The sequence below is a fragment of the Lissotriton helveticus genome, chromosome 9, assembly GCF_964261635.1.
Source record: "Lissotriton helveticus chromosome 9, aLisHel1.1, whole genome shotgun sequence".
NCBI lineage: Eukaryota > Metazoa > Chordata > Amphibia > Caudata > Salamandridae > Lissotriton > Lissotriton helveticus.
The window spans coordinates 1195156155-1195182003 of NC_136070.1; the positions used below are offsets into that span (position 1 = coordinate 1195156155).

Sequence of the window (25849 nt, forward strand, 5' to 3'; positions counted from 1 at the left end):
CAGGGACTGGACTTCGATACGTGCCCATTGATGGCGGCTAGATTAGAATTGAAGTGCATCACCTGGAATGTGCGGGGGCTTAATTCCATGAGAAAGAGATACAAAGTGCATGCATACCTAGTCCGTAGGGGTTCCAGGTGGCCTTTTTGCAGGAGACTCATTTAACGTTGGCAGAGGGACCAGCGCTGCAGCGGCGATGGCGGGGGCAACTCTTCTATACTACCTATTCTGCGCATGCTAGAGGGGTGCTGATTTGGGTGCGGGCGGGTACCCCCTTTCAGCCCATGACGACGAGGGTGGATTCGGACGGGAGGTTTGTGGCAGTGTTGGGGCGGTTGGATGGCCGGGATGTTATGCTTTGCTGCGTTTATGCCCCGAACTTTGATCAGGCTGCGTTCTTTTCTGCGTTATCGAGGAGGTTGGCACCTACGTTGGTGGGTACGGTGTTTAGGGGGGGGGACTTTAACTCAGTGGCCGACGTGGAGACGGACCGTTCCCACCCCCCACTGGCGCAGTCGGTGGTGCGCAGGGTGGCCAAGGCTCGCAGGGACTGGCAAGAGCGGTGGGGGCTCGTGGACGCATGGCGGACGTATCACCCCGCCGATAGGGACTATTAGTTTTATTCTGCACCTCATGATTTACACGTGCGCCTCGACACCATTCTTTGTTCAGCTGGGGCCCAGGAGCTTACACGCAGCTGCGAGTACCTGGCGCGGACCATATCGGACCATAACCCTTGCCTGCTTACGGTCCTCTGGTCCAGACAGCGGCAACCGGTCCCCACGTGGCGGTTGAACCCGCTGTCGTTGGAAGATCCGGTCTTTCGCACCGAGGTGCAGGAATGTATTGAACGCTACTTCCAGGAGAACTCGGGTACTGCAACCACGCGAGCGATTGAGTGGGACGCCTTCAAGGTGGTGATACGAGGCGCGTGCCTCTCGTCCTCGTCGGGGGTGCGCCGGACGCTGCTGGACGATGTCGACCGGGACGGTCACGTGGCAGGGGGCAATAGGGAGGAAGTGCTGGCGGCTCGAGAGCGGGTTGCTACCCAGGTGGAGAGGCTCCGCTGCCATGATTATCGGGAATACATGGTCCGAGCGCATGCGGAGCGGGATCGGGTCGCTGCTGGCGTGGCTGGCCAATCCTCAAACTAGGGGTACCCCAATACTGTCGCTAGCTACCCCGACCGGGGATCTGGTCCATTCACAGCAGGAAATCAATGATCAGTTCCAGGATTATTACGCGGAACTCTATCGGAGCAGAATGACGGTGCAACCGGCAGGACTGGATGCCTTTCTGGAAGGGGCTCAGTTGCAGCGGCTGGACCCGGAGCAGGGCACTGAGTTGGGTGCGGCTATCACAATGGGGGAGATCAGAGCGGCGATTAAGCACATGGCTCGGAAGAAGACCCCGGGAGGTGACGGCCTCCCGGTGGAGTTCTACGCTGGGTATGTTGATCTCCTGGCCCCCCGACTACACCAGGTGTATGGGGAGGCCTGGGAGCAGGGCAGGCTGCCGGGGTCGACAAGGGAGGCGATCATAGTGCCGCTGCTGAAGAAGGGCGGGATTCCCACGGCTAGAACGGCATATCGCCCGCTCTCGATGCTTACTGTGGACTATAAGGTGCTGAGCAGGATCCTGCCGACGCGGTTGTCTGTCCATATGTGCTCTCTGGTGCACCCGGACCAGTCTGGCTTCATCCCCACCCGGAACACCCCGACATGTATACGGCGTCTGATACGGGTCATGGACGTTGAGGGGGAGGGCCCCACGGGTGCGGCCGTACTCTCGGTGGATATCGAAAAGGCGTTCGATAGTGTGGAATGGCCGTATTTGTTTTGCGTGCTCCTTCGGCTCGGGCTGGGGGACGGCTTCGTCCGCTGGACGCGGTTGTTGTACGAGTCCGCTACTCCTAGGGTCCGTACGGGCCGCTCGATTTCTGCAGCATGCTCGGTGGAAAGAGGCACCCGGCAGGGTTGCTCCTTATCCCCGCTCCTCTTCGCCTTGGCGATTGAACCACTAGCGGCATGGGCCCGACAGGGCCGGTACTATGAGGGGGTTTCACTGCGCGGCGAATCGCAGTATATTTCCTTGAATGCCGACGCCCTACTACTGTACTTGGCTGATGTGGGGACATCGGTGACGGGTGCACGGGCCTTGCTCCAGGAGTTGGGGACTCTATCAGGGCTCCGTGTTAACTGGTCTAAGACTTGCCTATTTCCCCTGACCTGCTGCTGCGTCCAGCCTGAGGTGCTTGATGGACTGCGCTGGGAACCAGATTGTCTGTCGTACCTCGGAGTACACATTTATCACACCCACTCGCTCCTGTATGAGGGGAACGTGGACAGGGCCCTGAGGGGCATTAGAGGCAGCATGGGGTTTTGGCGCACTCTTCTGCTGTCTGTGGCAGGACGAATAGCGTTGCTGAAGATGGTGGTCCTTCCGCGCCTGCTTTATTTTTTTCGCACTCTGCCGGTGTGGATTCCGCTTTCCTTTTTCAGGACACTGCGATTGATGGTGATAGGGTTTATCTGGGGCCCAGGCAGGAGACGTGTAGCTTTGAATACTTTGCTTAGGTCCCGGGAAGACGGTGGCCTGGCGGTGCCGGATTTTGAATGGTATTATCTGGCAGCGCAGCTACAGTGGCTTACTCAAGCAGTGGCACGGGAGTTTAGAGGCCCGGACGGCCCGCAGGGTCGGATTATGCACAGTCATGTCCTGTCCTTCATCGTGCTCCAGCAGGGTCTTCGGTTGGAGCAGCTGACTCTTGAGGAGCGCACCCTTCGCCGGTGCTGGTTACGTGGCCATAGGCGGGCGGGATGTCACGTTCCATACGTGCCGGAGATTCCCTTAGGCATGTGCACGGCCCTCCCGCATGGTGGGGATTGGTCGGCACTAGCCACCTGGGAGGACTGCGGGATCCACATGATGGGGGATTTGTATAGGGATGGTACCCTGCTGCCGTTCTGTGCCCTGCTGGAAGCCTTCGATCTCCCGAGGGGTGACTTCTTGCTCCATGCAGCTCTGGTAACTGGGATTCAGAAGCGCTGGAGGATGGGGCTGGTAGAACCGCCCACGTCGCTGGGCTGCCAGTACGTCGTGATGGCAGCTGGCACATATAAGGCCATCACCTGCCTATACCGGAGACTGGCGCTAGCTGAACCTCCCCCCCGGACAAGCTGCGGGAGCGCTGGGAAGCTGACCTCGGTCGGCAGATACCGGAGACGACCTGGCCTCAGCTTGTACGTAGGGCCTGGAAGGGCATGCGCAATGTTAGGTTCCACCTGGTTCAGTACTTCACTTTACATAGGGCCTACTGGACGCCGGCCAAAATCCGGCGGATCTTCGGTGGAGCGCAATCGGTATGTCCCCGCTGCGGAGGATGCTGACTTTGAGCACATGTTCTGGTCGTGCACGGGGCTTGGCACCTACTGGACTGAAGTTCTGTCCTGCCTGAATGCGGTTACAGGGCGCCAGATCGACACGGACGCAGGGACCTGCCTCTTGCTCTTGTTTCCCCATACACCAGCCACGAAGGTGACCAGCAGATTTTTCGACTTGGGGTTAATTATGGCTAAGAGGGAACTTACCTTGCATTGGAAGTCTAGAGGGGGGCCTAACTTCCTGAGGTGGCGGGGGTGCTTTCTGCAATGGGCTGCAAGTGAAGGGTCTCTTAGATTGCAATTAGCTAGGCGTACCGCCAGTGATAAAGCGCTAGATACGGCCAGGGCGTGGAGCGCGCTAGTGACGGACCTACAATCCCTATCAGAGGCTGATGTGGGTGGAGAGGATGGAGCGCTGGCGAACCAGGAGGGGGCTGCGTGGGCAGAGAATGTGGGAACTGTGGCTGAGGAGGGGGGGCGCTAGACAGCGCGTGCAGCAGTGAGCGACGACGGATTACAGGTGTCATGTGTGATCCTGGGAGGGGTGGGTAACATGCACTACTCTGGACAGCCCTCGGACTTCCATTTGGCTGCAGAACTGGGAATGGAAATGGGTGGTGGTCACCTGTTGCACCTAGATGGTTTACGACATGCTGTAGGAGGAGCGATAGAGGCGCACTGACAAGGGGGGGGTGGGGGTAGAGGGGGAGGCGGGAAATGGGGGATAGGGCTTTGTTACTTGGGACAGTTCTTGACGCTGCCTTGATGTACATCCTGCGGATTGAGATACATATGAAGCGTGTTTGTATGATGGGTGCATAAACTCAATAAAAAATCTGTTTAAAAAAAATAAATAAAAAATAATGCCTCTTGGTTGCAACATATGGGGCAGGTTCATGGGGGCACCAAAAAAGCGGCAGATACAGATTTTAGAAAATAAATTCTTGAAAAGATTGCTGATGATCCCAACTAGTTCTCCTACAACATGTCACTCTGAAGTGGGATTAGACTGTCGGAGATAGAATAAACATTGCCCCATTGATCTTATGGGGAAAGGTATGGACCTCGGATGATCTACTATTTCCAAGAGCGATCATCGGAGACTAAATGAATTTGGAAAAGGCCCTGTCCATCCCCTGGCTTTATGGCAAAAATACTTTTCACAGGATTGGCTTTGGTCACTACTACGATAATCCCGATGGTATTCAACCTAATATGAAATCAATTATAAAAAACGTATACTATAAAGAAATAAGCACCTCTGACCGGGTAAATGTTGTTTTTATCGATGGATTGTTATTCCATCATCAATTCCATTTGTCTTTCACTATACAAACACAAGCTTGTTTCCTCTTGACTAGGTTTCGTCTCTGCACCTTGTACTTTGTTGTGGCTTTCACTAAACCGGTGAGTTGGTGTGATAGACTGACTCCCTGTCCTTGTAATAACCTGGCCCAACAAAGTCGGCACGCTTTCTTAAGCCTCTTTTAAAGGAAATTCGACCCTGTTCCTATTAAGAAGGTTTTAATTATTTACGATCTTTGTCCACTAATGTAATTTGTAGTTCTGTGCTTAACTTCATTAGAACTTCGCTGTCAATTAGGAAAAGGTATGAATTGCTACTGGAAATGTAACTTGTTGGATTCTCGTGTATTATCAAAAATTTGTTTTTTAAAACTGAGAACTTTGACACGAACTCACCCCAATTTTTATATAGAAGATTAAAAAAAAAGTTTATACTAAATTGTTTTATATATGTATGGTCCACTTTTATGATTGAAGATGGATCAGTGTCATCTAGGGGCCTTCTGTCTGCCACCTGAGCTTGCAGACAGCTGAGCTGCAAGAAACCCACCTCAAAATTTGTTTTTGAGACACTGAAAAGAGTTATGCTCTTATGACTGGACACTGTTGTGTTAGTCGTGCCTTTCTGATGTTCTTTGCTTCACACTGTCTTTCCCAGCAAGGCCTAGCAGTGACAACTGTTAAGGGTTATTCATCCATCCTTTCTTCCTTCATGTTGCTCCCAGGTCAGGCTTCACTGTTTAAGTTGCAACTGGTGGCACTTTCTGAAAGGTTTGGTTGATTTGTTTTCTACCACTACATTTAGTGTTCCTCTGTGGGATTAGAATCTGTGTGGTGATCTGTATGGGAAAAAGTTTCAGACATACACAGTTTTGAATTCTAACGTGTTCGTTTTTTTTGGGGGGGGAGGGTGGAAGGAGGGGGTACATTTATATGCGTTTGAGTTCACCTGGAGAACTGGGGTTCAGAGGACTTTGATTTTGAGCAGTGCTTCTGATGGAAACCAGTCTTTTAGAATTGTGGTCCATTTGTTGGCCTTTGAGGCTTTCCTGCTGTCCACAGCGGAGGGATGCTGGTTCCCAATGTAACACCAATGTCATGTGGTATTGCAACAACCTGGGTGGAGTGGGGTGCTGGATCCTGTGCCTGGAGGCTCTGCTCCTCTGTAGCTGCTTCGCACACTAGGGTGTTTCCCGCAGTGTGAACTATCTGGCAGGGTCTCTAAATGTTATCACATACCAGAGGGCATTTTTTTACACCTATTCATAAGATGCAGAGTCTGTTTGCAGAAGCATGTAGTAGAAGAAAAAGGTCATTACCTTTGGAATTTCCAGTGCATACTATATTTTCCTGCAGGTTCCTCAGTGCTCCCCTACTTCCATATGAGTTGGAGCTGTGATTAACTAGATCTCTCAGTATGCAAACATATCATACGCTGTATTTTTGAGGTCAATGTTGGTTCCTCTCCACATGCCTCGGTGAATAGTGGAAATAGTACCATGAACTGATACCAGTGAATCGATTTGTGGCTTATATACTCTTTCATCGGACAGGCTAGTCCTGTTGAAGCGGTGTGATGCCACCTGACAAGTTTCCTAAACCACTCTGGCGCTAGGAGTATTTAAAAAAGGTGAGGAAAGCGGCGCAGAATATAGTATATACTCCACTATTGGTACCAAACAGAAGTACGTTTTTTTCTTTGCGACCTTGCTGTCCGATTCTAAATAGGTCCCTGAAAGCACTGGACTCCATTATTTATTTGTGTATTTTATAAAGCTCACAGCTGCCCCGACGGGGCGTCCCGGCGCTGGTAGATCTGGAAACAGGGGGCGCAGAAAGAGGAGAAAAGAGGTAGGTTATAAACAGAAAAGATGGGTCTTAAGAGACTTTCGAAATGCCGATTCTGTCTGGCAGGCACGGAGGGCAATTGGGAGCTTGTTCCAACACTGAGTGGCACAAACTTCAAATGTTTTCCCTCCTGAACGAGTTCTTTTAAATCTGGGAGTGGCAAGGAGAAGTTGGGAATTGGAGCGCAATGTCCTGGCATTGGGGTACGGCCGTAAGGTGCTTTTCAAATGGGCAGATCCTTTACCCTTTGAAGCTCTAAAAGCCATTGTCATGGCCTTGAATACGCATCTCTTAGGTAACCAATGCAATTTGCGGAGATGTGGGGAAATATGATGTCTGGCAGGAATTCTCTCCACCAGCCGAGCAGCAGCATTTTGGACAGTCTGGAGTTTATTACATAGACCTGCTGTGATGCCAAGGTATAGCGCATTGGCATAGTCAAGGTGGGATGTTATCAATGCTTGGACCACAGTCTTACGGCAGTCAACAGGCAGATAGTTAGTTTACAAATGCAAATTGGGAGTGGATCTCGGTACGATGTTGAGTCCTTATAGCACAGTAGCTTGAAGAACCTCTTAATGTTAAAACACACTCATCAGAAAGATCAATTTTAAACTGCACCCTTTTGTCTCAGTTCCCTTAATGCATGCTTTAGCTTGACCTACTTCATTAGGCCAAAGAACAAGGGAAAACTGTACCTGTGTTCTGTCGTGTACTAGTATAATTACTGCAGAGAACTGTAATTCACTTTGTTTCACTGTTTGCAGTTTATAGAAGAAACGCATGGTTAATCCTAATGTCTACTAGATGATAATTCTAGGTGGCATTGGATACCATTTGTTATGTAGCTATAACATTTTCAATAGCAGTGTACTTGAAACCAGGCTGGACTGACGGTAGCAGGCACTGGCTGTTTTCCCGGTGAACCTGAAGGGTGGGGACTGGATTTGGACAGATGTATTGTCTTTGGGCAGGGAAGCTAGGGTGTATGGATCGGACTTTGCAGATGGAGCTCTAAGACCTTTGGAACATTAACATTATATAAATCTTGTGGATCTGGACGCCATCCGGCAATCTTCAACAGCCTACCTGAAAGGAAAGTTCCATCCAGGTGTTGACAGACATGACCGCCTTGAGGTTCTGAATGAAGCAAGGCATGATGAAGTACCGTGCCCTGTCTAGAGATTGAGACTATGATCTTGGTTTGTACTTCAGACACTCTGTCTTCTGGCAGCATTCTTCATAATGGGAGCAGACCAATAACACAGCTTTTGTCGTTCAGACCAGGAGCAGCATCAGCACCTGGAGGTGGCAAAGAGTATTTCCCCCCAGTTGAGCATAACCATAGTAGATCTATTTACTACTTCTGAAAACACTTTGGGCTCAGGCTTCTGTGTTCTAGAGTTTTTCTCTAGGACGTTCTGTGAGATGTGTTCCACTTTCAATAGGATCTTGGTCTCTTGTACGCATTTCCACCTCTGCCTGTGATCCTGCTTGTCTTAAGTTAGGTGGTAAAGGGTACCCGTGTCTAGTGATCCTAAACTGGTCTTGTAGAGACAAATAATTCGAACTGTCAACTCTGAGCATCTGCCCTTCACTTTGGGATGCTTTACTGTCCCGCAGCAGGGCAGTCTTCCATCCGAATGTTCACAATCTGATAGAGACTACTAGCCGCAGATTCCTTAACGTAGAATAATCCCCAGGCGTTAGACTCGTTCTTGCCCAGTAACCCTGCGCGCTGGTGGGGGGGAGGCAAGGGGGGGGCGGTGCCACACATAAGCCCCACCCCCGGCGCGCTGACATCAGTTTTCTTTTCCACGTGCAATGGGGACCCGGATAGTGTTACTGGCGAGTTCAGGCCTTTTCCTTTCCGCTCTTGAGCGTCTTTTCTGGGTACAGTGTGTGAATGCCTTCGGGTTTTAAAGCGAGCTAGTCTTGCGCACACCAGATGTCTGCGACGGATCCTCATTCCATCTTCATGTGGTGTTTGGGGGAACACCACGACTCCACGGACTGTGAGGCGTGTCAGCAGCTGAAGACGAAGTACCGGCGGGAGCGCCGGATGAAGCTCCTCTCGGCTCGCGAGTCCAGGTCGGCATCGCGGCAGTCCCATGCGGACGGCTTCAAGAACCGCCGCTTCCGCCTCCGGCATCGTCCTTCTACCCCCCCCTCCCACACCGCAGAACCTGTTGGTAAGTGTTGCTGTTTGTCCCTGCGGACCGGGTTTCGGCCTGTTGGGGGCATGGGATCTCGGCGGGTGGTGCGGCCCCGCGTGTCGTCACCCTATCCGCCATTCCCCGGCGCAGGGCGACTAGACTCCAGATGGAGGCCTATGTGGTGGCCTTGCAGGCCTCGATGGCTCCTCCCTCTCCTCCTTCCCCTATTGGAATGTCTGCGGATCCTTTGCCGTGTGCAGGGTCCTCCGCAGCATCGCCGGCGGCTCCGGCCCCAGCGCCGACTGGTTCGGCTCGAGGTTCGGAGGATGTGGTGTCGTCGGGGTGAGGCCCTTTGGGGTTCCCTCGTTCGGACCACGGCACTTTTGCTTCGCCGCAATCCTCCACGGGGTCCCTGTGTTGTCGCGGGAGGTTGCAGAGGCTAGGTACATGTTCCAGAGTCCCTCTCAAGCCTCTGGACAGGCGGCGTCCTTGTCAGAGGCAGAGGCAACGCCGCTCAGGTGCCGACGGCTGCTAGCCCGGGCGGCGCCGCAGGGGCTGGCTAGGGGTCGAGGTGTGTCCCCAGAGGCCCCCTCGTCCCTCCATGCAGGCGGCTGCCTCGTCGGAGGTCGGGTCGGCGCCGCTCCTAGGCTGCCCCGGCCTGCCCTCGGTCTCTTGCGCCTAGCGGTGTGGCAGAGGTTCCGGCGTCTCCTTCGGCGCCGATCGACATTGACCCGACTCCGGTTGTGGACTCTATGGCGCCGGGACAGTGCAGAGTCATCGATTCCTCTTCGGACACCTCTTCGTCGCCAGAGGTTCGGCGGTTGATGGTGTCCGTCTCTCCGGAGACAGGCCGCCATGTTGTGGCTTTTTCCTGGGCATCGTGTAAGGACGGTTCTTCACCACAGCCGCAGTTTTCACCGTAGGCGCCTTAAGTTAGTCATTCTTCGATCCCTCTTCCCCCCCTTTCCGGACTTGGCCTTTCCTTCCTCCGGTTGGCCTGGTGGACGGCCGCCTTAGTCTGCAGCTGTCACCCACAGACAAGCTGCTTTCCCCACCGAGGGCCCTACGGAGGCCGGTGCGGCCTTTGCTTGCGCTGTCTCCACGGCTGCGGGGATCCTGCGCATGGGAGATCCAGTGGCCTACTTCCCCACGGATCATCTTCTGGAAGTCCTCCATCGGGGCTCTGGTGGTCGGGAGCTGCTTATACCTTTCGAGGCTTGGCTCCACACTTCCCTCCTGAGGGCTTGGGGTCGCAGCACTTTCTGCACCTCCACCGTCTCATGATCCTATCTGTCTTTCTCTTCACCCCTCGACCAGGGGTGAAGAGACGGCAGACTGCTTTTCCCTCCCTGTCATCGGGAGGCCTGCTGGTTGGATTTCTGGGGGCAGAATATTTTTGCGGGCCCTTAACACTCTGTGTCCTGGCAAGGGCCACTTCTTGCTTGTGGGATTTGGCTGAGTCCCTTCTGTCTGCCGCTTCGAGAGAGGGTGCCAGGGTTGATCTCCGGCACCATGTGTTGGATGGTCGGGAGCTGGCGGCATTCATTCTTTGCTCCGCTCTGGATGTGTCAGAGGTGCTTGGTCGCGCCATGGCCTCTTCGGTGGCCCTTCGTCGCTATGCATGGCTCCGGGATAGTGTTCCTGGAGAATGTTCGCGAACGGTTGGTGGACCTTCCCTTTGATGGTACCCTTTTGTCACGCCCCTGCCCTCCTCTTCCTCCTCCCCCTTCTCCCCCCTCAGTGACTGGAGAGTCGTTCTGGTTAGGGAGGTGTTCTTCCATTGTGTTCTGGGGCCTTGCTGTTAGTAACCCCGGTGGTGAGTGTTCTGTGGGATTGTTGTGCCCGCCAGTCCCTTGTTGACTTTGGTGCTGTTAGCTGCTCGTCCGGCCCTTTTTGATTGTGGTTTTGGCTGATTGATCAGCTGTGTTGGCCTGAGATTAGGCCTTCCGTGTGTTCTTTCTGGCTCATTGGCAAGCCGTTTGTGCTTTCCCCGCAAGTCTTTTTTGTTGTTGTCCTCTGATGCAGCTACTTTTTCCTAAGAGGCTTCCCATGTTCTTGGGGTGTAACTTGCCCTATGTGGGGCAGTGGTAGCTATTACATAGCGCTCTCCTGTGCTAGGGAGGTGTGGTCGTCCTTCGGGCCTCTACTCTCCATGTCGTCACGGTATGTCGCAGGTGCGATCTTCTCCTTGTAAAACAGATGGTACAGTGGCAGTTTACAGGGGCTATGAGTGCTTTCTTCTTCCGTCTGCACTTTAGCAGTGCGGCCGTCCCTGTCTTGTCTGCTGCCTAAGGCTGGGGATCCACTGTTTGGTGGATTGGCTCTGTCCGGGTGGTTCCCTTATGGGGCCATTCGGGACGGGTTACACGCCTTGCCCTTGTTCTGAACCTGATGTGAAATGGAAATGAAATGAAATGGACGTATTTGTAAAGCGCACTGATACTACTAAGTGTCCTGGCGCTGTACTCATACCGCTAGGGAACCCTTCCTGGCTTTTCCCCATGAAATGTCCACTCCTGGGCATCCCCAGGGTGCAACCAGGCATCCCCAGCGCTGTAGGGGGCCGTTGTGGAGACTAAGCAAGCTTTTGCCCAGAGTTGCAGCGTGGGACCCATGCTTAGAGTAGGCACCGAGGCGAGAAATCAGGTCCGGGGGAATTATGAGCCCAAGATCCACCGAGGCCAGCCGAGGCAGGAATTGAACCCTGGTCCCGGGCCAGACCTCTGCATCAGGGTCTGCCGCTCTAACCATTGAGCCACACTTCTCCATGAGGTGGTCCGGGTGTTTAGTTTTATGGCGTTGTCAGCAGCTGGCTGCACCTCCCTCTCTTCTGTTCTGTGGCCGGGGACCTTTGTTTGGGCCCTGGCGCTTCTCATTTTGTCATACGTGGCCATTGTGGGGTCTCGTTCTTGTTCTTCCGCCTGCCTTATTGCTGAGGCGCTGTTCTGGTTTGACTTTGAGCCGTGAGGGGCTCGGCTGCCCTCTTCACTGGGCTGTTTCCCAGTGGAGGGCTTTGCTGTACTTCCACCCCTTCTCCTTTGAGTCGGTAGGTCTTCTTCCTCTACGTTGTCTGTACCTTGGGCGTTCCGGTGGAAGTCCCTGGTACGTTATCTGGACTTGCGGCGGTCTGACCTCCTTCGTTACCCTTGCTTCTCCTGTTGGTGAGGGTTAGGTTGTCTCTCGTCTCTGACACGTCCACTGTGGGGGCTGGTGTTCCTCCACAATGCTGCTGTTTTATTCAACTCAGGGCTGTGACTCATTCCCGGTTGTGGTGGAGGGGGCTATTTTTTCCCTGTCCCCGTGTCTGGTCCCCGGTTGGGCTAGTGCTCGGCTGATTTGGGGAGGTCTTCTCGCAGACCCTCCTCCCCTTTGGGTATCGCTAGGGTATCTATTCTACGTTAAGGAATCTGCGGCTAGTAGTCTCTATCAGATGTACGAGTTACCTTCGGTAACGATGTATCTGGTAGAGATGATTCTAGCCACAGATTCCTTTACGACGCACTCTTCCTCCCTGTTCTGCGAGGACACTCTGCTGGGTTTTCTGCATTTGTCTCCCTTTGGGTGTCTTTTCTATGGGTGTTTTCCTCTGGTCCGGCATCCCTCTGGCTGGTTTTTCTCCAGCTTGAGGGCCTACTTTGGCTCTTTCTCTCTGATGTTGGAGTTCTGATCCCCTCCTGGTTTTGTTCGTTGGGGATTATTTTACCTGTCCTTGACCCCCCCCCCCCCTTCTCTTCAGGAGGTGTGACCATCCTTGGCAGTATAGTCTGAGGATGGATTACTGTTACTCCTTGTTCCGGGCTTGTGGCCCTTCCCCTAGGGGTCGTAGTTGCGACTCTCTCTTCTTCCTTCCTTCTTTCTGTCACGGCGCTCTCTACTGCTTGTGCCTCCAGGTTGGCTCTTGCCTGGCTTGCAGGGTGGTTCCACGGAATGGTGCTTTACGCTTTTCTTGCTGTGACTTCGCTGCTCTGGCCTTGTTGTGCTTCCTGCGCTTCCTGCTCTTGGTGCTTTCGCCTTTGTTGCACTGGCTGTTCCTCAGAGTGGGGCTCTGCTCTTTCTACTCTGGTTTGCCTTCTTTCCTTGGTGCCACCTGGCGGTGTTTCTCACATGTTTTCTTTCTCTATTTTGTCTTTCTGTCTTTTTGCACACTGTTCCCATGCTCTTCTTAGTTTTGTTGTGATGGCTCCGCGTTGTGGCGTGGAAAAGTTCTCCGAAGCAAACTGATGTCAGCGCGCTGGGTTGGGGCTTATGTGACCTCACTGGTTTCATGCCCTTGCAGGATGTCGGGCGGAGTCACGTGGACAAATGCATCATTACTGAAGGTAAGTAACTCGTACATCTATACCACTATACATAGAAATGGCATTGAATCAACAAAGGTTTCAATCTTCCTTTGGAAGTCATGGGTGCCCCTCTAGCGTGTCACTCTTCTACCAAGTCCATTAATTCAGCTTGTTTGTCCAAATTATTGAAGTTTGCTTTTTGCAGGCAAGATTGTCTGATATAAATTTGTTTGTGCTACCTTTAACCCTGTAAGGTTTTGAGACTGGCATTATGGGTTAGTTATTAGCCCTTTCAGGGTGTTTATTCGTTGAACCCTTGTTGTTAAAAATCACCTGCTGTAATGAAATTAAGTTTGTTTATATATTTCCTCCTGGGCCCTTGCTTCAGTAGGACCACAATTTGTTTATTACGTTCTAGATGTGCATTCATTTTGTCCCTCTCCATAGATGTACTCAGTCGATTTTGCAATCGGAATTGGAGTACAGGGCTTCAGATATGCCCTGTATTCCCATCTAAATGACAGCAAATAAATTCTTAAGGCACCTACTAAAGGCCCCCAATGTTCTCCTTCTGAAATTGCCTTCGAGGAATTAGGCTTGGGTTATATTTCAGATATTTTGTCTCCGTCTGTTGCTCTTATGGCTTTTGGTATGGTTGAAAGATGAACTTGATTTTTGCAAACTGATCTTAAGGGATTGTTTGTGGTTGGATCATGAGTTTTGTATCCCTTGGCTGCACTATATCATGGGCACACGGAGACCTTGGTTGACCTAAACTTTTTTGGGATCAAGCCGTTACCAAGAACATATTATGGGTCAAGCATGCCTTCCTTGCCAAGGTTAGTGCAGAAATGGAAGTCCTTTCTATGGCACAGCACTCAGTACTTCTTTCCCATACGATCAATTCCACAAGCATTCTGGAATTTAACTTGACTTTAGACATGCACTGGTATCACAGAAGACTTAACTCCTTTTCGGTGGGATGTTTTCTCAGTTTTTGTTTTGCTGGGTGGCATAAGACCTTTGAGTTCCCTGTATGGGAATGTGACTTGGTCTCTAATTTGGATACTTTGCACATTGTTTTTATTTGCCCCAGATGCAACAGTCTTTGAGGCAAATTCATTTGCCGCTTCTGAAGCTTTTACATTTTAGACAAGCACGTCTAGTGTTATTCCTGCATTCTTGACCTAATGCAACTATCTGTTTTAGTCTATCATGGTCTTTATCTGGAGTGTTACACTCTAGTTTCAGATGTATTGGAAACATTTTATCTGAGATTCTAATAAATTTGTTTTATGATGTATGTATTCAATGTACTTTTATGATATGCCTGAGCAAATGGAATAAAGAAATACTTAACGTTACTGTACATGGAAGACTGTTTCTCATTGCAAATGCACCCCCACACTCTCCTTAAACTTCAGGTCTCCTTAATTAAGCCTCTATTCAGTCGTCTTCCCAGGCAAACTAGTGCTTAGGACTTGTGCATCAATTTTAATGAAAGTGGTGTCCCTCTTCCATGTGGGTCACTCCATTCTTTCTCATACATTTAAAGAGTAGGAGAACACAGACCAGTGTAACCCATGGCATGCTCTTAGCTTAGCCTTTGATAGGACTAAAGAGTACCCTGCAAGCCAGAAGGTATAACAGTTTCTATGTTATTGGATGGAGTTTACTGTGCCTCTATCCGTGTTTATTTGTGTGTTCTGGATTTATTTTCCTCTGGTGTTTCAGTAAACCTATAATTTCCATGTTTGTTACCTCCCACTATGGTCTTGTTTCTAGATATCAGCTGAATCTCTTTGCGAGGATGTGCCTCGACCGCCAGTATCTAGCCATCAACGAAATATCTGGACAACTGGATGTGGACCTAATCCTTCGCTGCATGTCTGATGAAAACCTACCCTTCGATCTTAGAGCCTCCTTCTGCCGTCTGATGCTTCACATGCATGTGGACCGTGACCCCCAAGAGCAAGTTACTCCTGTGAAGTATGCTCGTTTGTGGTCTGAGATCCCGTCTGAGATTGCCATTGATGAGTAAGTAAAGATTTCACTGTCTGTTGTGGGTGTTGAACATCTGGTCTTGGACTTTCAGAACATTAGCACTGTGAGCACCTTCCTATGTGACTGAGGTTTGGCTGTCGGCCCACAGTAAATCTGTACCGAGTCTTTTATCTCTTCACATGTTGGAGGTATTACAATAAAATACCATGCTCAAACCATGGAGCCATCCAGGGGTTGTTTTGGTAAACTTGTATTTCAGCGTTGTGCCTGTGGTAGTTCATTTTGCAACATAAGATGCGTATTTCTACTGCTGTTCTGTTTCACTTCAGTCTCTGCAATAGCTTTCATAAACATTGCATAGGTTTTATTTCTCAGGGAATATTGAGGTTTAATTGGATAACATTCAAAATATATTTTAATGCTATATTCATTGCCCTAAATGTTACTTAGAATTTATAAGTGCAATGTTTATTGATCACAGATCAATAAGTCCTAGGAGACATTCATTCAGCACATGGCACTTTTACGCGAAGGATGGAAGCCAGTGACCTATGGCTCTCTAGAACAAGCAGTAATAATTAGTGGTTTGTCAAGTATTTGATGTAATCTATGTATCTGTGTGGTATTTAATTAACTGTGTAGCTAACAGGATGCCGTAGTGTATTTTCTTATACAAGTCTGTCACAATGCTATGAGCTACATTGTGCATATTGAATGATTGCAGATTGTTTGTCATTCATGCTGTTCACAAGGCCTAAAGGAAATGAGTGCCTAAGTCCCTCACTTGCAGATATATCATTATTGTGTGATCAGGGTGGGGGTCTTATATTAGCACTATGCACATGGCAGTGATCCTGAGGGTCGGAAGCTGTATTGGTGATTGTTCAGTGGCTTAAGTAAGTTTTAATGGCAGAGGTAAGCGGCAGCAGTGCCTCCATGTGAGCGGAGGAGCGTTGCACCGCCGCTGGAGAAAGCCGTAAACATGAAAAATAAAATGGTAATAAAACTGATTGGTTACCAAATGTTTTTCGTGCTTGCGGCAGCCAAGTCGGAGTGTGGGGCAGCAGCAGGGAGGAATGGTGCACTCTTACGTTTAAAGTGCGCATTTCACTTTGGTTGACTGTCTTGCGACGGCCAGCTTGACATGCGCACTTTAAACACTCCAACCCAAGCTGCCTTAGACAGCTGGGTGGAGAACAAGCACAGACCCCCAGTGCTTTAAGTCGTATCGCTTCAGCACACTCCAGCCAATCCTGCTGCATCTGGATTGGTAGCAGGAAATTGCTGGCTGGAGCTCTGGCAAGATGAAGAGCAGCACAGAGCATGAGGAAGTAGGTAAGCCAGTCTTTTTATTTATTTTTTAAGTTTAACTTACTGACAGGCACCTAGAGAAACACGCAGTGCCTTCAGTCTCCACTATAGAGCTCTCCCCCATGGCTTATTATAAACACCATTTAAAACGGGCTATTAATAAAAGAAAATGACACAAAAAAACGAATTACGATTGAGCATTGGCTTTGAGCCGAAGGGCCCTGCTGTTTTTTTTTATTAGTGCCGGTCAGTGGGTTATGTATTTACCAGTCTCCCCACCTGTTTTGTTTGCCGCTGGTGGTAAGCATTCACCTTTTGGTGTTTGAAGAAGTGAGTGCACACAGTGGACAAGGCAGTCTGTATATTAGAAATTATATAGTTAAACCAAGTGATGAAGTGTCTGAGCTCTGTACTGCAATGCAGTTGGAGGAAGAGAACACAGGGTGGTGAGGAGTGTGGCGTGCAGGCAAAGTAATGTGGATTATCACGTCGGGGTCCATAACCCTGGAATCGTACATGTAGATGAAGGGTTGCTTGTAAAGGAGGGCCTTGAGTTCCTTCTTGAAGAGCAGGAGCATGAAAGCTGGATGGATCTGTGTGGAGAGGTTAAGATTTTAGGTGAAAAGCAAGAGAATTTCTCTTTCTACTGAATTTTTAGTCCCTAGCCTGGTGCTGCTTCAAGTCTTACTGAGCCTGCTGGAGATCTTGAGTTTGTTTCCATATATGGGGTGCAGGTGTTTACAGCTGTTTGTAGTACAGGAGAGCGACAGTCATGTGCGCTAGTAGGGAATGACCTATGGGGTGTAGCCCAAGGTTCATCAATGGACCACTTGGCTCTTGTTGTTTGTCATGGACAATTCACACATACTCTGTAAAGTGAGCCTTAAGTAGGATTTGCACCTTTGGAGATAGATGGTGGTAAGGTACTCTTAGAGTCAAGATAGCTAGTTTCCTGTTGTGATTTTTATGTACATTCGGCTGTTCACATACTGATGGATCTTTGTTCAAGTTGGCAATGAGAGCTCTCAGGGTGGTATGGTTTAGCATGGACTCTAATTTTAATGTAATTATGTGTATTTCAGTTTATCAATTTTCAGATTAAATTGGGTTCTTGTGTATGGATATGTTTCAATCCATGGTATTCCGTCTAGTATGCAAGAATTGTTTACCATGCAAACTGACATAATTGTAAAAATGTGGGTTAGTGTATGACATGTTATATCATTTTAAATTATCGAACAAAGCATAGCTGGAGTAAAGTTGTGTAAGGTTCATGACACAAAACAATATTCTGCATTGGAGGAAACAGTATAGCAACTTCTTTCAAACTAGAGTAAAATGGCACACTAATGGGCTAATTACCATTTCTGTGTAAATTTTGCAGAAACACATCTTAATCTCTCATTGCAAAAAATATAACCGTAGCTGGAACACAGCAGGGTTGTTTAGTGTTCCTGACAAAACATGGGTTTCACAATTCTAAGTCTTCAAAATATGGTAAAGCATTTTCTTTTGGGATATTCTAAGCCAACATTTAGCAAAACAGTATACAAGTAGTGAGTTAGCCATCCAAAAGTGGAGCTGTCATCCAATCAACCTTTCTAGTCAGGAAGTTAGGTTTCTAGACCAACATGTTAATTAGGATTGACTGATTTATCTTAGTCTTCACATTACTCAGGATCTCTTTTAGCCCTTTGTTTGTAAAAATAGACATAGGTACATAGAGCTAAGTTTTTCGACCTCGTGCTGGTGTCTTCTCATAAATGTAATTACCGTATGACCTAAGCAGAATATTGTGACTACCTCTGCTTAAGGAATGCTCTCGCTCTCCCTGGCCACTAGCAATTTTTCACCCAAAAATAGTGACTACGTAATGCCTTATAAATATCAGTGTTCATTTTCAGGAGTGTCCCAAATATCTTGTTTTGAAGACTCCCATGTAAAAATGCCAGTTTGGACAGGTTCTTCTTGAAATGACCACGCATTGTAATCCTAAGCTATGTATGATTAATCGCCAAGGATGCCTGTAATATTTCACAGTTGAACACTGCTAAACCAAAGACACCACTATGCCAAGGCTGGACACCACATTGGCAAGCATGCCCACCATATATCCGTGATGGCCATTATTATGCAAGTGGCAGCCACCATAGTCAGGGATGGTTAAAAGTAGGTCAGTCATGCTGTTAATATCCAAAGACAGCTGCCATTATGCCACAACTTGACCAGGAATGGCCAAAATAGTCATGGATGATAATTTTTAAGCCATGGTCCTATTATGCCAAGAACAAGCACAAGCAGTGTTTTTTTAAATGTTCTATTAGTTATTCCATAAATGCTGCAACACAGGCACACAGACCACAGTTGCATAGCAACGCTTATTGTTGACACATTCAAAGAACACAATACAATTCCCAAACACTCCACCCCCAACCTCTTTCCCAACATCCGACAGAGCCCTACCGTAATGAGAATACTAGAGCATATCGCACAACTGTCTCTTACCATCAGCGATAGTTGTAATAGCTTTCCCCATCTCCTTTGTATGATCTTATGTTGTCTTCCAGTGGAGTTTCCTGCTAGTAGGATATCCATTTACCCCAGATTTTCCTGTACTTTCAGGAACAACCTTTATTAGTATGTCACTTTTTCTGCCGCCACATATAACCCCTTTTCCACACCTGTAGTGTGGGGCCATTCTCTAATTCCCCCCCCCCCACAATTTTTTTTTTGCCACATACCTCTTTGCCACCACCATTGCAAGGCCACAGAACAATAATTGATCCCCGGTCAAATCAACATCATTGGGAAAACATCGAAGAAGGAATTTGTGGTCTAAAGTAAGACAATGAAAGTACAGCAGTAAGTTCTCCAACTATAATGCACCAATATGATTGCATGTGAGGGTGTGAGGGCAAGACCAAAAAGTGTGGAAAAAGGAGCCCTCAGCATTGGTGCTTCGCAAACGGTATGGTTCGGGGGTCCTTCCTTTGGTGTGTAAATGACGCCTATCATAGACATGATGAAGAATTTTATTTTGAACTAGTCGGGGACTTCTCGGATGCATTAAGGCTACATCCCATTCAATGTCTTCCATGATACCTGCATCAACCATCTATTTCTCTCATAGGCCTTTTAGGGTGTCCGGTTTGTTATATATGAGAGATCTATAGGCCTCCTTTCTAATGAAGTGAAGTCCTGGATTCCACCTCGAGGAAAGCCCTGTGCCTTCTATGCATGTCGCACATTCGCGTATGTAAAAAAACGGGGTTCTGTGCATGCCATACTCTAGTTGGTGAGCGGAAAACGGTGCGATGTCTCCATGTTCCATTAGATCCGCCCACCTTGGAGATACCTTCCAAGTCCAAGGCCCGAATCCTTTTAGTTTACCTAATTCAGGCAACCATCTCCCCTCGCACAGTGGCGTTACTCTAGTGGGTTTATGGTACCATCCAATAGATTTTGTTGCCTTAACCCATGGTGTGGACCTATGACCAGCATCGACGTTTCGACCCTTAGGTGCCCCAATGGGTGATCAGGGCGGGTCTTCCTCAAGACAGAAGTGCGGGTATGTTGGTTTTAATTGGTTGCAAGACAGTCCTATTTGGAAGGCCGGCAACCTCAGCCTGAGTCGGTCGGGCACAATGGCCAAGTTATCCGCACGCTGGAACAATCCGGATAAAGAACCGGACGATGGTGCGAAGGCCCATCCGTCAGCTGCAAATAGTCACTCACTGATTATTTGCAGCTGACGGATGGGACATCAATACGTCGACGCATGTCATAGCTCCAGTACCACCAAGATTCCATAAGATGAAGAATAGGAATCTTGGGCTATAAATTAGTATCTAGCCATTCAAAACCCCTGTATATATGTTTATATATGAAAATGTTTTCACTGTGTATATTTTTCACCACCTGAGCACCATGCACAAATGTCACTCAATTGCACTTTAATATTGATCCTGACAGTCTACCTATGTAATGTATCATTGAATGAAATAATTCTGATATAAATACATAGTACAATCCTTTGATCTCACGTCCTTTTCATTAAGTGCTAGGTTCTAGAGTTGTGTGTGTTAGAGAGCTTTCTTCTCTGATTGCATTAAGAGCATCGCCAAAATACTTTTGTCCTACCCGACAGAACCTTTCTTTGTTTAACCTGCATACTGTACACCATTGTTTTTGTCTTGGGACTCCCTACAACTGTGCTATTTTTTCCCTCTGTTTTGAGTGTAAGGGGAGGCCTGTCTTCATGGACACCCCAGGAACATTAATGCTTACTTGTAGCCTAGATTACATTTTTACAATTGGTCAAGAGCATCATCCGCTCCTCACAATATTCCTAGGATGATTTTAGTTATGATGCAGTAGTGCACAGTCACCCCTTCTCTCCAACATCTGACTTCTTTCCCTGTTTATGTATCCTAGCCAATGTGTTACAGCAGTCTGGGAGTTTGTAGGTTCGCTAGTCATTGTCTTGTATAGACTAGTAAGAATACCTTCCAGTTGGTCATCTCAGTTTTTTGGTTTTCTTGTTCCTACGCTACTTAGAAATTGAACTGATCGTAGGTGTTTGTTTAGTAGGTGATAAAAGACTGATAAAGATAGTTGGTCACCGTATATTTAAAGCCATTTCTGAATTTTATTGAGTAACTTGTAACTGATTGACCGGATGGTTCCATAACACAGTGGCTTAGCCGACCATTCCTAAATCTCTATGGTAGGCTGAAATATATCTTCTATTCAAGTGGCTTGAAGGGTCCATTGTTAAATACCTCCTACTTTTGTGCACTTCAACTTCCATCTCTCAAATCCTCTATCTAAAAGGGGTAACCTTCAGTTTGGATTGATTCGCCATGGGGTGAAAAGTGATGGAAAGGTGTTGAGTTCCCGATATACTCTGACTTTTCCAAATCGAATCAAGGCCTTTTGTCACTGGGGAGTTATGACCCTCTCCACCCCATATGCACCTTGTTGTCTTCAACAATAACGCTTTTAAAAGAAGGGAGCTTACCTTTACTTTTCCTCCTCCTGCTTGCACCATTCTACCGTAAACTGTAGCTACAATGTAATTGCAAATCTGTGGCTCCCTGCCCTGTTGGTCTGGTGTATAGCGTCAGCTACAGATTGAATAGCCTTCCATGTTTCCCAGTCCAACTAGTCATCCACATTTGCACGGACTGCAGCACACCTGGTGGAATCACTTGAGAGAGAGCATTAAAAACCTAAAACAACCTCTGGGGCTTTCCCCTTGACTACAGCAATCCTTTCTGGTCATGAGCAAGCTTTAAGAGGAAATTTCTGGAGTGACTTTTCTGTCTTGCATTGGGGGTAGTTGTTTATTATTGGTAACGGCTATTCGATCACAAGGTACATAACTGAATTTCACTTCAGTGAGCATTTTCTGTCTAACTCTACCTCTAAGTGCGGACTGCCAACTTTAGAAATTTGGTACAAAAGGGGGTGGTGATGGACGGAGCATCTGAATCAAACACTCACACTCACTCCAGTGGCGAAGTGAGCAAGGGACTCACGTCTGAGCATACCCTACCACACTTATGGTGGCCAAAAGCGGTACAAAAGGGGGTGGTGATGGACAGAGCATCTGAATCAAACACTCACACCCAGTCAAAAGATCTGTTTAATCCATCACCGTTCTTTAGCCCACTCTGCCACCCCAAAATGGGGTTCGGCAGTTCGGGCTGTACTGTTCCCATGAGGCACAGGGTCAGACTGATTTGCATATAGCCATGTCTGAACTGGGGTGGCAGAGTGGGCTAAAGAACGGTGATGGATTAAACCCAGATCTTTTGACTGGGTGTGAGTGATTGATTGATTCAGATGCTCCGTCCATCACCACCCCCATTTGTACCGCTTTTGGCCACCATAAGTCTGGTAGGCTATGCTCAGACGTGAGTCCCTGGCTCACTTTGCCACTGGATTCAAGCAAGCCGGGCTGAAGACGGCTGGAATGCCAGAAACCGGTCCTCGGAAGCTTGTTTCCGGTCCAGGGAAGACATGGCTTGGCAGTTCGGGCTGGACTGTTCCCATGAGGCACAGGGTCAGACTGATTTGCATATAGCCATGTCTGAACTGGGGTGGCAGAGTGGGCTGAAGAACGGTGATGGATTAAACCCAGATCTTTTGACTGGGTGGGAGTGTTTCATTGATTCAGATGCTCCGTCCATCACCACCCCCTTTTGTACAACTTTAGAAATTTGGCACCATCTGTTCAACTTTGCCGTCAATGGCCATGCAAATTAAAGGGTGTCTGACAGCAGTTGTACTTGGTCAAATTTGAGTTAACTTGGCATATCGTAGCACCGTGATACCAATGCTCTACCAAATGTGATGCCTGTGGCTTCATTGTCATGGGGAATGGTACTGGGGAAAGGCTTTGCCAGTTGCATAATCCTTGTAATATGAAAAAAAGCAAACCGTACCCCGGTGGTGGTGCTCAAATCTTCTCCAGTAGTTGATGGAAAGTAAATTGGTCCCATATTAGAAATATGAGTTGAAGTGCATGTCAATATGGAAAACTATTTGAATCTGTTCTTAACTTTGCATTGTGCTTGTCCATGATTTTGAACCCCAGTAATGTAAAATATTTCCTCTTTTCCTAGTTATGACAGCAGTGGGACGTCGAAGGATGAGATCAAGGAGCGGTTCGCTCAAACTATGGAGTTTGTAGAAGAGTATCTGCGGGATGTGGTTTGCCAAAGGTTCCCTTTCTCTGATAAGGAGAAGAACAAGCTCACTTTTGAGGTAATGTGTGGTTCTTTAGTGACTGTCCTAGTCACTTAACTTTGTACACTGCATTTATGGAAGGCTAATGAAAGCCATAGTTGAGAAGACAAAAGCAGCGAATTGATTCAATAAGTGGCCCCAACACTATACATTACATGTACCTTTGTACAAGATTGACATCCTTTTAAAGTAAGCGCTGACTGTCACATGTTTAATTCAAGGTTGGAGGTAAGCAGAATGAGGTTCTCAGCCTGTTTGGTGATATAGGATTTTGTAGATTTTACATCCTCTTTTAATTTCTCGGAGTCGGCCCTCTTGAAGTCGGGCTCAGCAGTCATCATGCAGCCACATGTAATGTTTAACAGACTTCCTGTTCCTCCAATTTGCTACTATTTTCCTAGCGAGCAGTCTAAAACCTTGTTGACTCATTGTTCTAGTCTTACTTTGAATAATATCCATTCTCTCTCTCAAGGTATCCACCAATCTTAAGGCTATCCCGACCTCTGGTCAATGTTATAGGAGAATCTGGTACAAGCCCCTCTGCTGAGGGATGATCGAGCTCGCCCTTTACCTCAAAACAAGTCCAGTATTGTGGAAAGTAGGGGGTACTGGGGTCTATAACATATTGCACCCGTATGACGTAAATTAGCTTCTTCACCAGACAGAATTTTAAAATGGTGACCCTGGACCAGGCTTTAGCAGTAGAGCTGCATGGTAGCAGGTTGTTCTCAGACTTAAGATAGGAATGGTGATATTCCCTATTCAAACAAAGCCCTTTCTTCTTAATACGATCACTTGTGTGTTTACATCTGCTTACATGTTCTTTAATATTTGAATGTCCATTGCTAACCATACTTGAAACCCTTCTGGAGGAAGGTGGCTTACGAATACCGTGGTTCTTTAGACCATTTTGCTGTTGACTTAAAATCTTCTTAAAAGTCCAAAAAGGCTTCAGTTTAACAAATTACATTTATAATTAGAAATATGTAATAGTTTGTTTTATACATTCTGGACAGGAAAACATGTGAGCCTTTTACCCACAGAAAAGGTCATCCATGAAGGAGACAGGATCTCGGCTTGCTGATCCGTGATAGCCTTTTACTTTTGGAGACGCCTGGGACACCTGCAATTTTGCATGACGGAAACTGTCCTAGCCAGGCTGCATTGGTGATGCTTGTTGATCCTCCTGACAGCTCACTGGGTACAAGCCAGTCGAATCCTGTCCTGATAAACCAATTTCAATTCTTTAAATGGAGGGTTTATTCTCTCATTTTGCAAGGAAATGCCCCACCTACCACAGCCAAAGAACTTCGTCATATTTTTCTGCGTCTTGGAGAACTGTGGTGTCTCTCCAGACGTGTTTTGTTGGTCACACGAAGTAAATCACCTATTACTGGAACTTAGTGTTCTTCTTAACCTTCTAGTGTCCCATTGCATGGTATTGGTTGTTTACTGGTGCCCTCCTACTCAGAAAGGAGAAAGTTCACAAATCCCAGCACTCTGTTGGCAAGCAATAGATCTGTGAGTCGGGTCATACCCGAGGTCATTTTCATCTGTATCGGACTCCGTGCAGTGCTGCTCAGTCTGAGAGCTGGCTGCCTTGAAAGGCCTGTCCGCTCCCCATGCGAATAAGAGCTTAGCCAGGCAGGGTTTCATCTCTCATCTGTGAGACCTTTGTTGACCAGACACCTGTATATTTGTCACTTTGTTTCTATGCAGGGTGGACCTTTGCCAGAAAATGCTCTGAACGGATCTTGAAACTTGACCTGTTTCTGGCTGGACGATTGTGCCCGTTTTGGTTGTGTACTACTGTACTTGGTCCAATACAGATATTTTCTGCTATTATGGGTTTGAGAAGCAACCTGACTATCCCTCCCCTGGAGCCCGGCTCCATAATGTTCCAGAAAACCTCTTTAACCATAGTCCAGATGCCACGAATTCAAAACGTGGTGGGGGAATCGGAAACAACGGACGAATGCGATGTAGCCGATGAGCTATTAGATACATTGGAGTTAAAATAGTCGTAGAAAATTCGACATTAGCGAGCATTCCCTCATTTTTATTTTTTTAGTAACTAAGAACCTGACATATGCTATGCAGCTTTTGGTCCACCCCTCATACAATGTTAATACTTGCATGTTGCTCGCGTCTGCTGTTCGAATGAACAGAAGCTTGGTATATTGACCTCTTAAAATAAGAACAAAGCTGGACTTATTTATGCCTTCAAGTCGGTTTTCAAGACCTCTTGTTATGAGATATTGTAGCATTAATCTACCATGCGGTGTGAAACGACAGCTCGTGTGCCGTATGTGTGATGATCTGCTGCCCTCTACTGTAAGTGGGGAGTATTGCAAACCATGTACAAGTTCAATGCGGTTTGGTGAATTTCTGATCACGACGATTTAAACACCAGGCCTGTCAGGTGAATGTTTTATATTCAGGAATCAGGCCCGTGAAGATATTAAGGGTCTGGCCTCAAAGATGTTAGGGTGATGGAGATTTCTACTCCTTTATCTAATATAGACCAATAAGGGGTACCGTATGAATGTTAAACTGTGCATAGTACTGAAACTGAGACAATTATTTGCACACTACCTCTTAGACAATGTCCAGCTGTGGGCTGAAATGCCATCTGGAAGTCTGCGATGAAAACTCAGGCATGATTGGTTCTTCGTAGCGCCAAATGTAGTCTGGTTCCCAGAATGAAAACTTTTTGGGAAAACAAGTCGTGCTTGCAAGATGGGAGACACAATTATGGGTGCTGTTTTTTTTAATAAGTTAATATTCACATGTTTCGGATTAAATCAGC

The 25849-nt window shown here is 47.9% G+C and overlaps 1 protein-coding gene across 1 annotated transcript in view; it reads left to right on the forward strand.

Moving 5' to 3' along the window:
• Positions 1-25849, forward strand: part of ITPR1 (inositol 1,4,5-trisphosphate receptor type 1) — a 1533308-nt gene that overhangs the window by 759238 nt on the left and 748221 nt on the right. Inside the window, exons 19-20 of the mRNA XM_078661662.1 lie at positions 14758-15009; positions 22917-23058. Coding sequence (XP_078517788.1) covers positions 14758-15009; positions 22917-23058 — 394 coding nt within the window. The remainder of the gene's footprint in view (positions 1-14757; positions 15010-22916; positions 23059-25849) is intronic.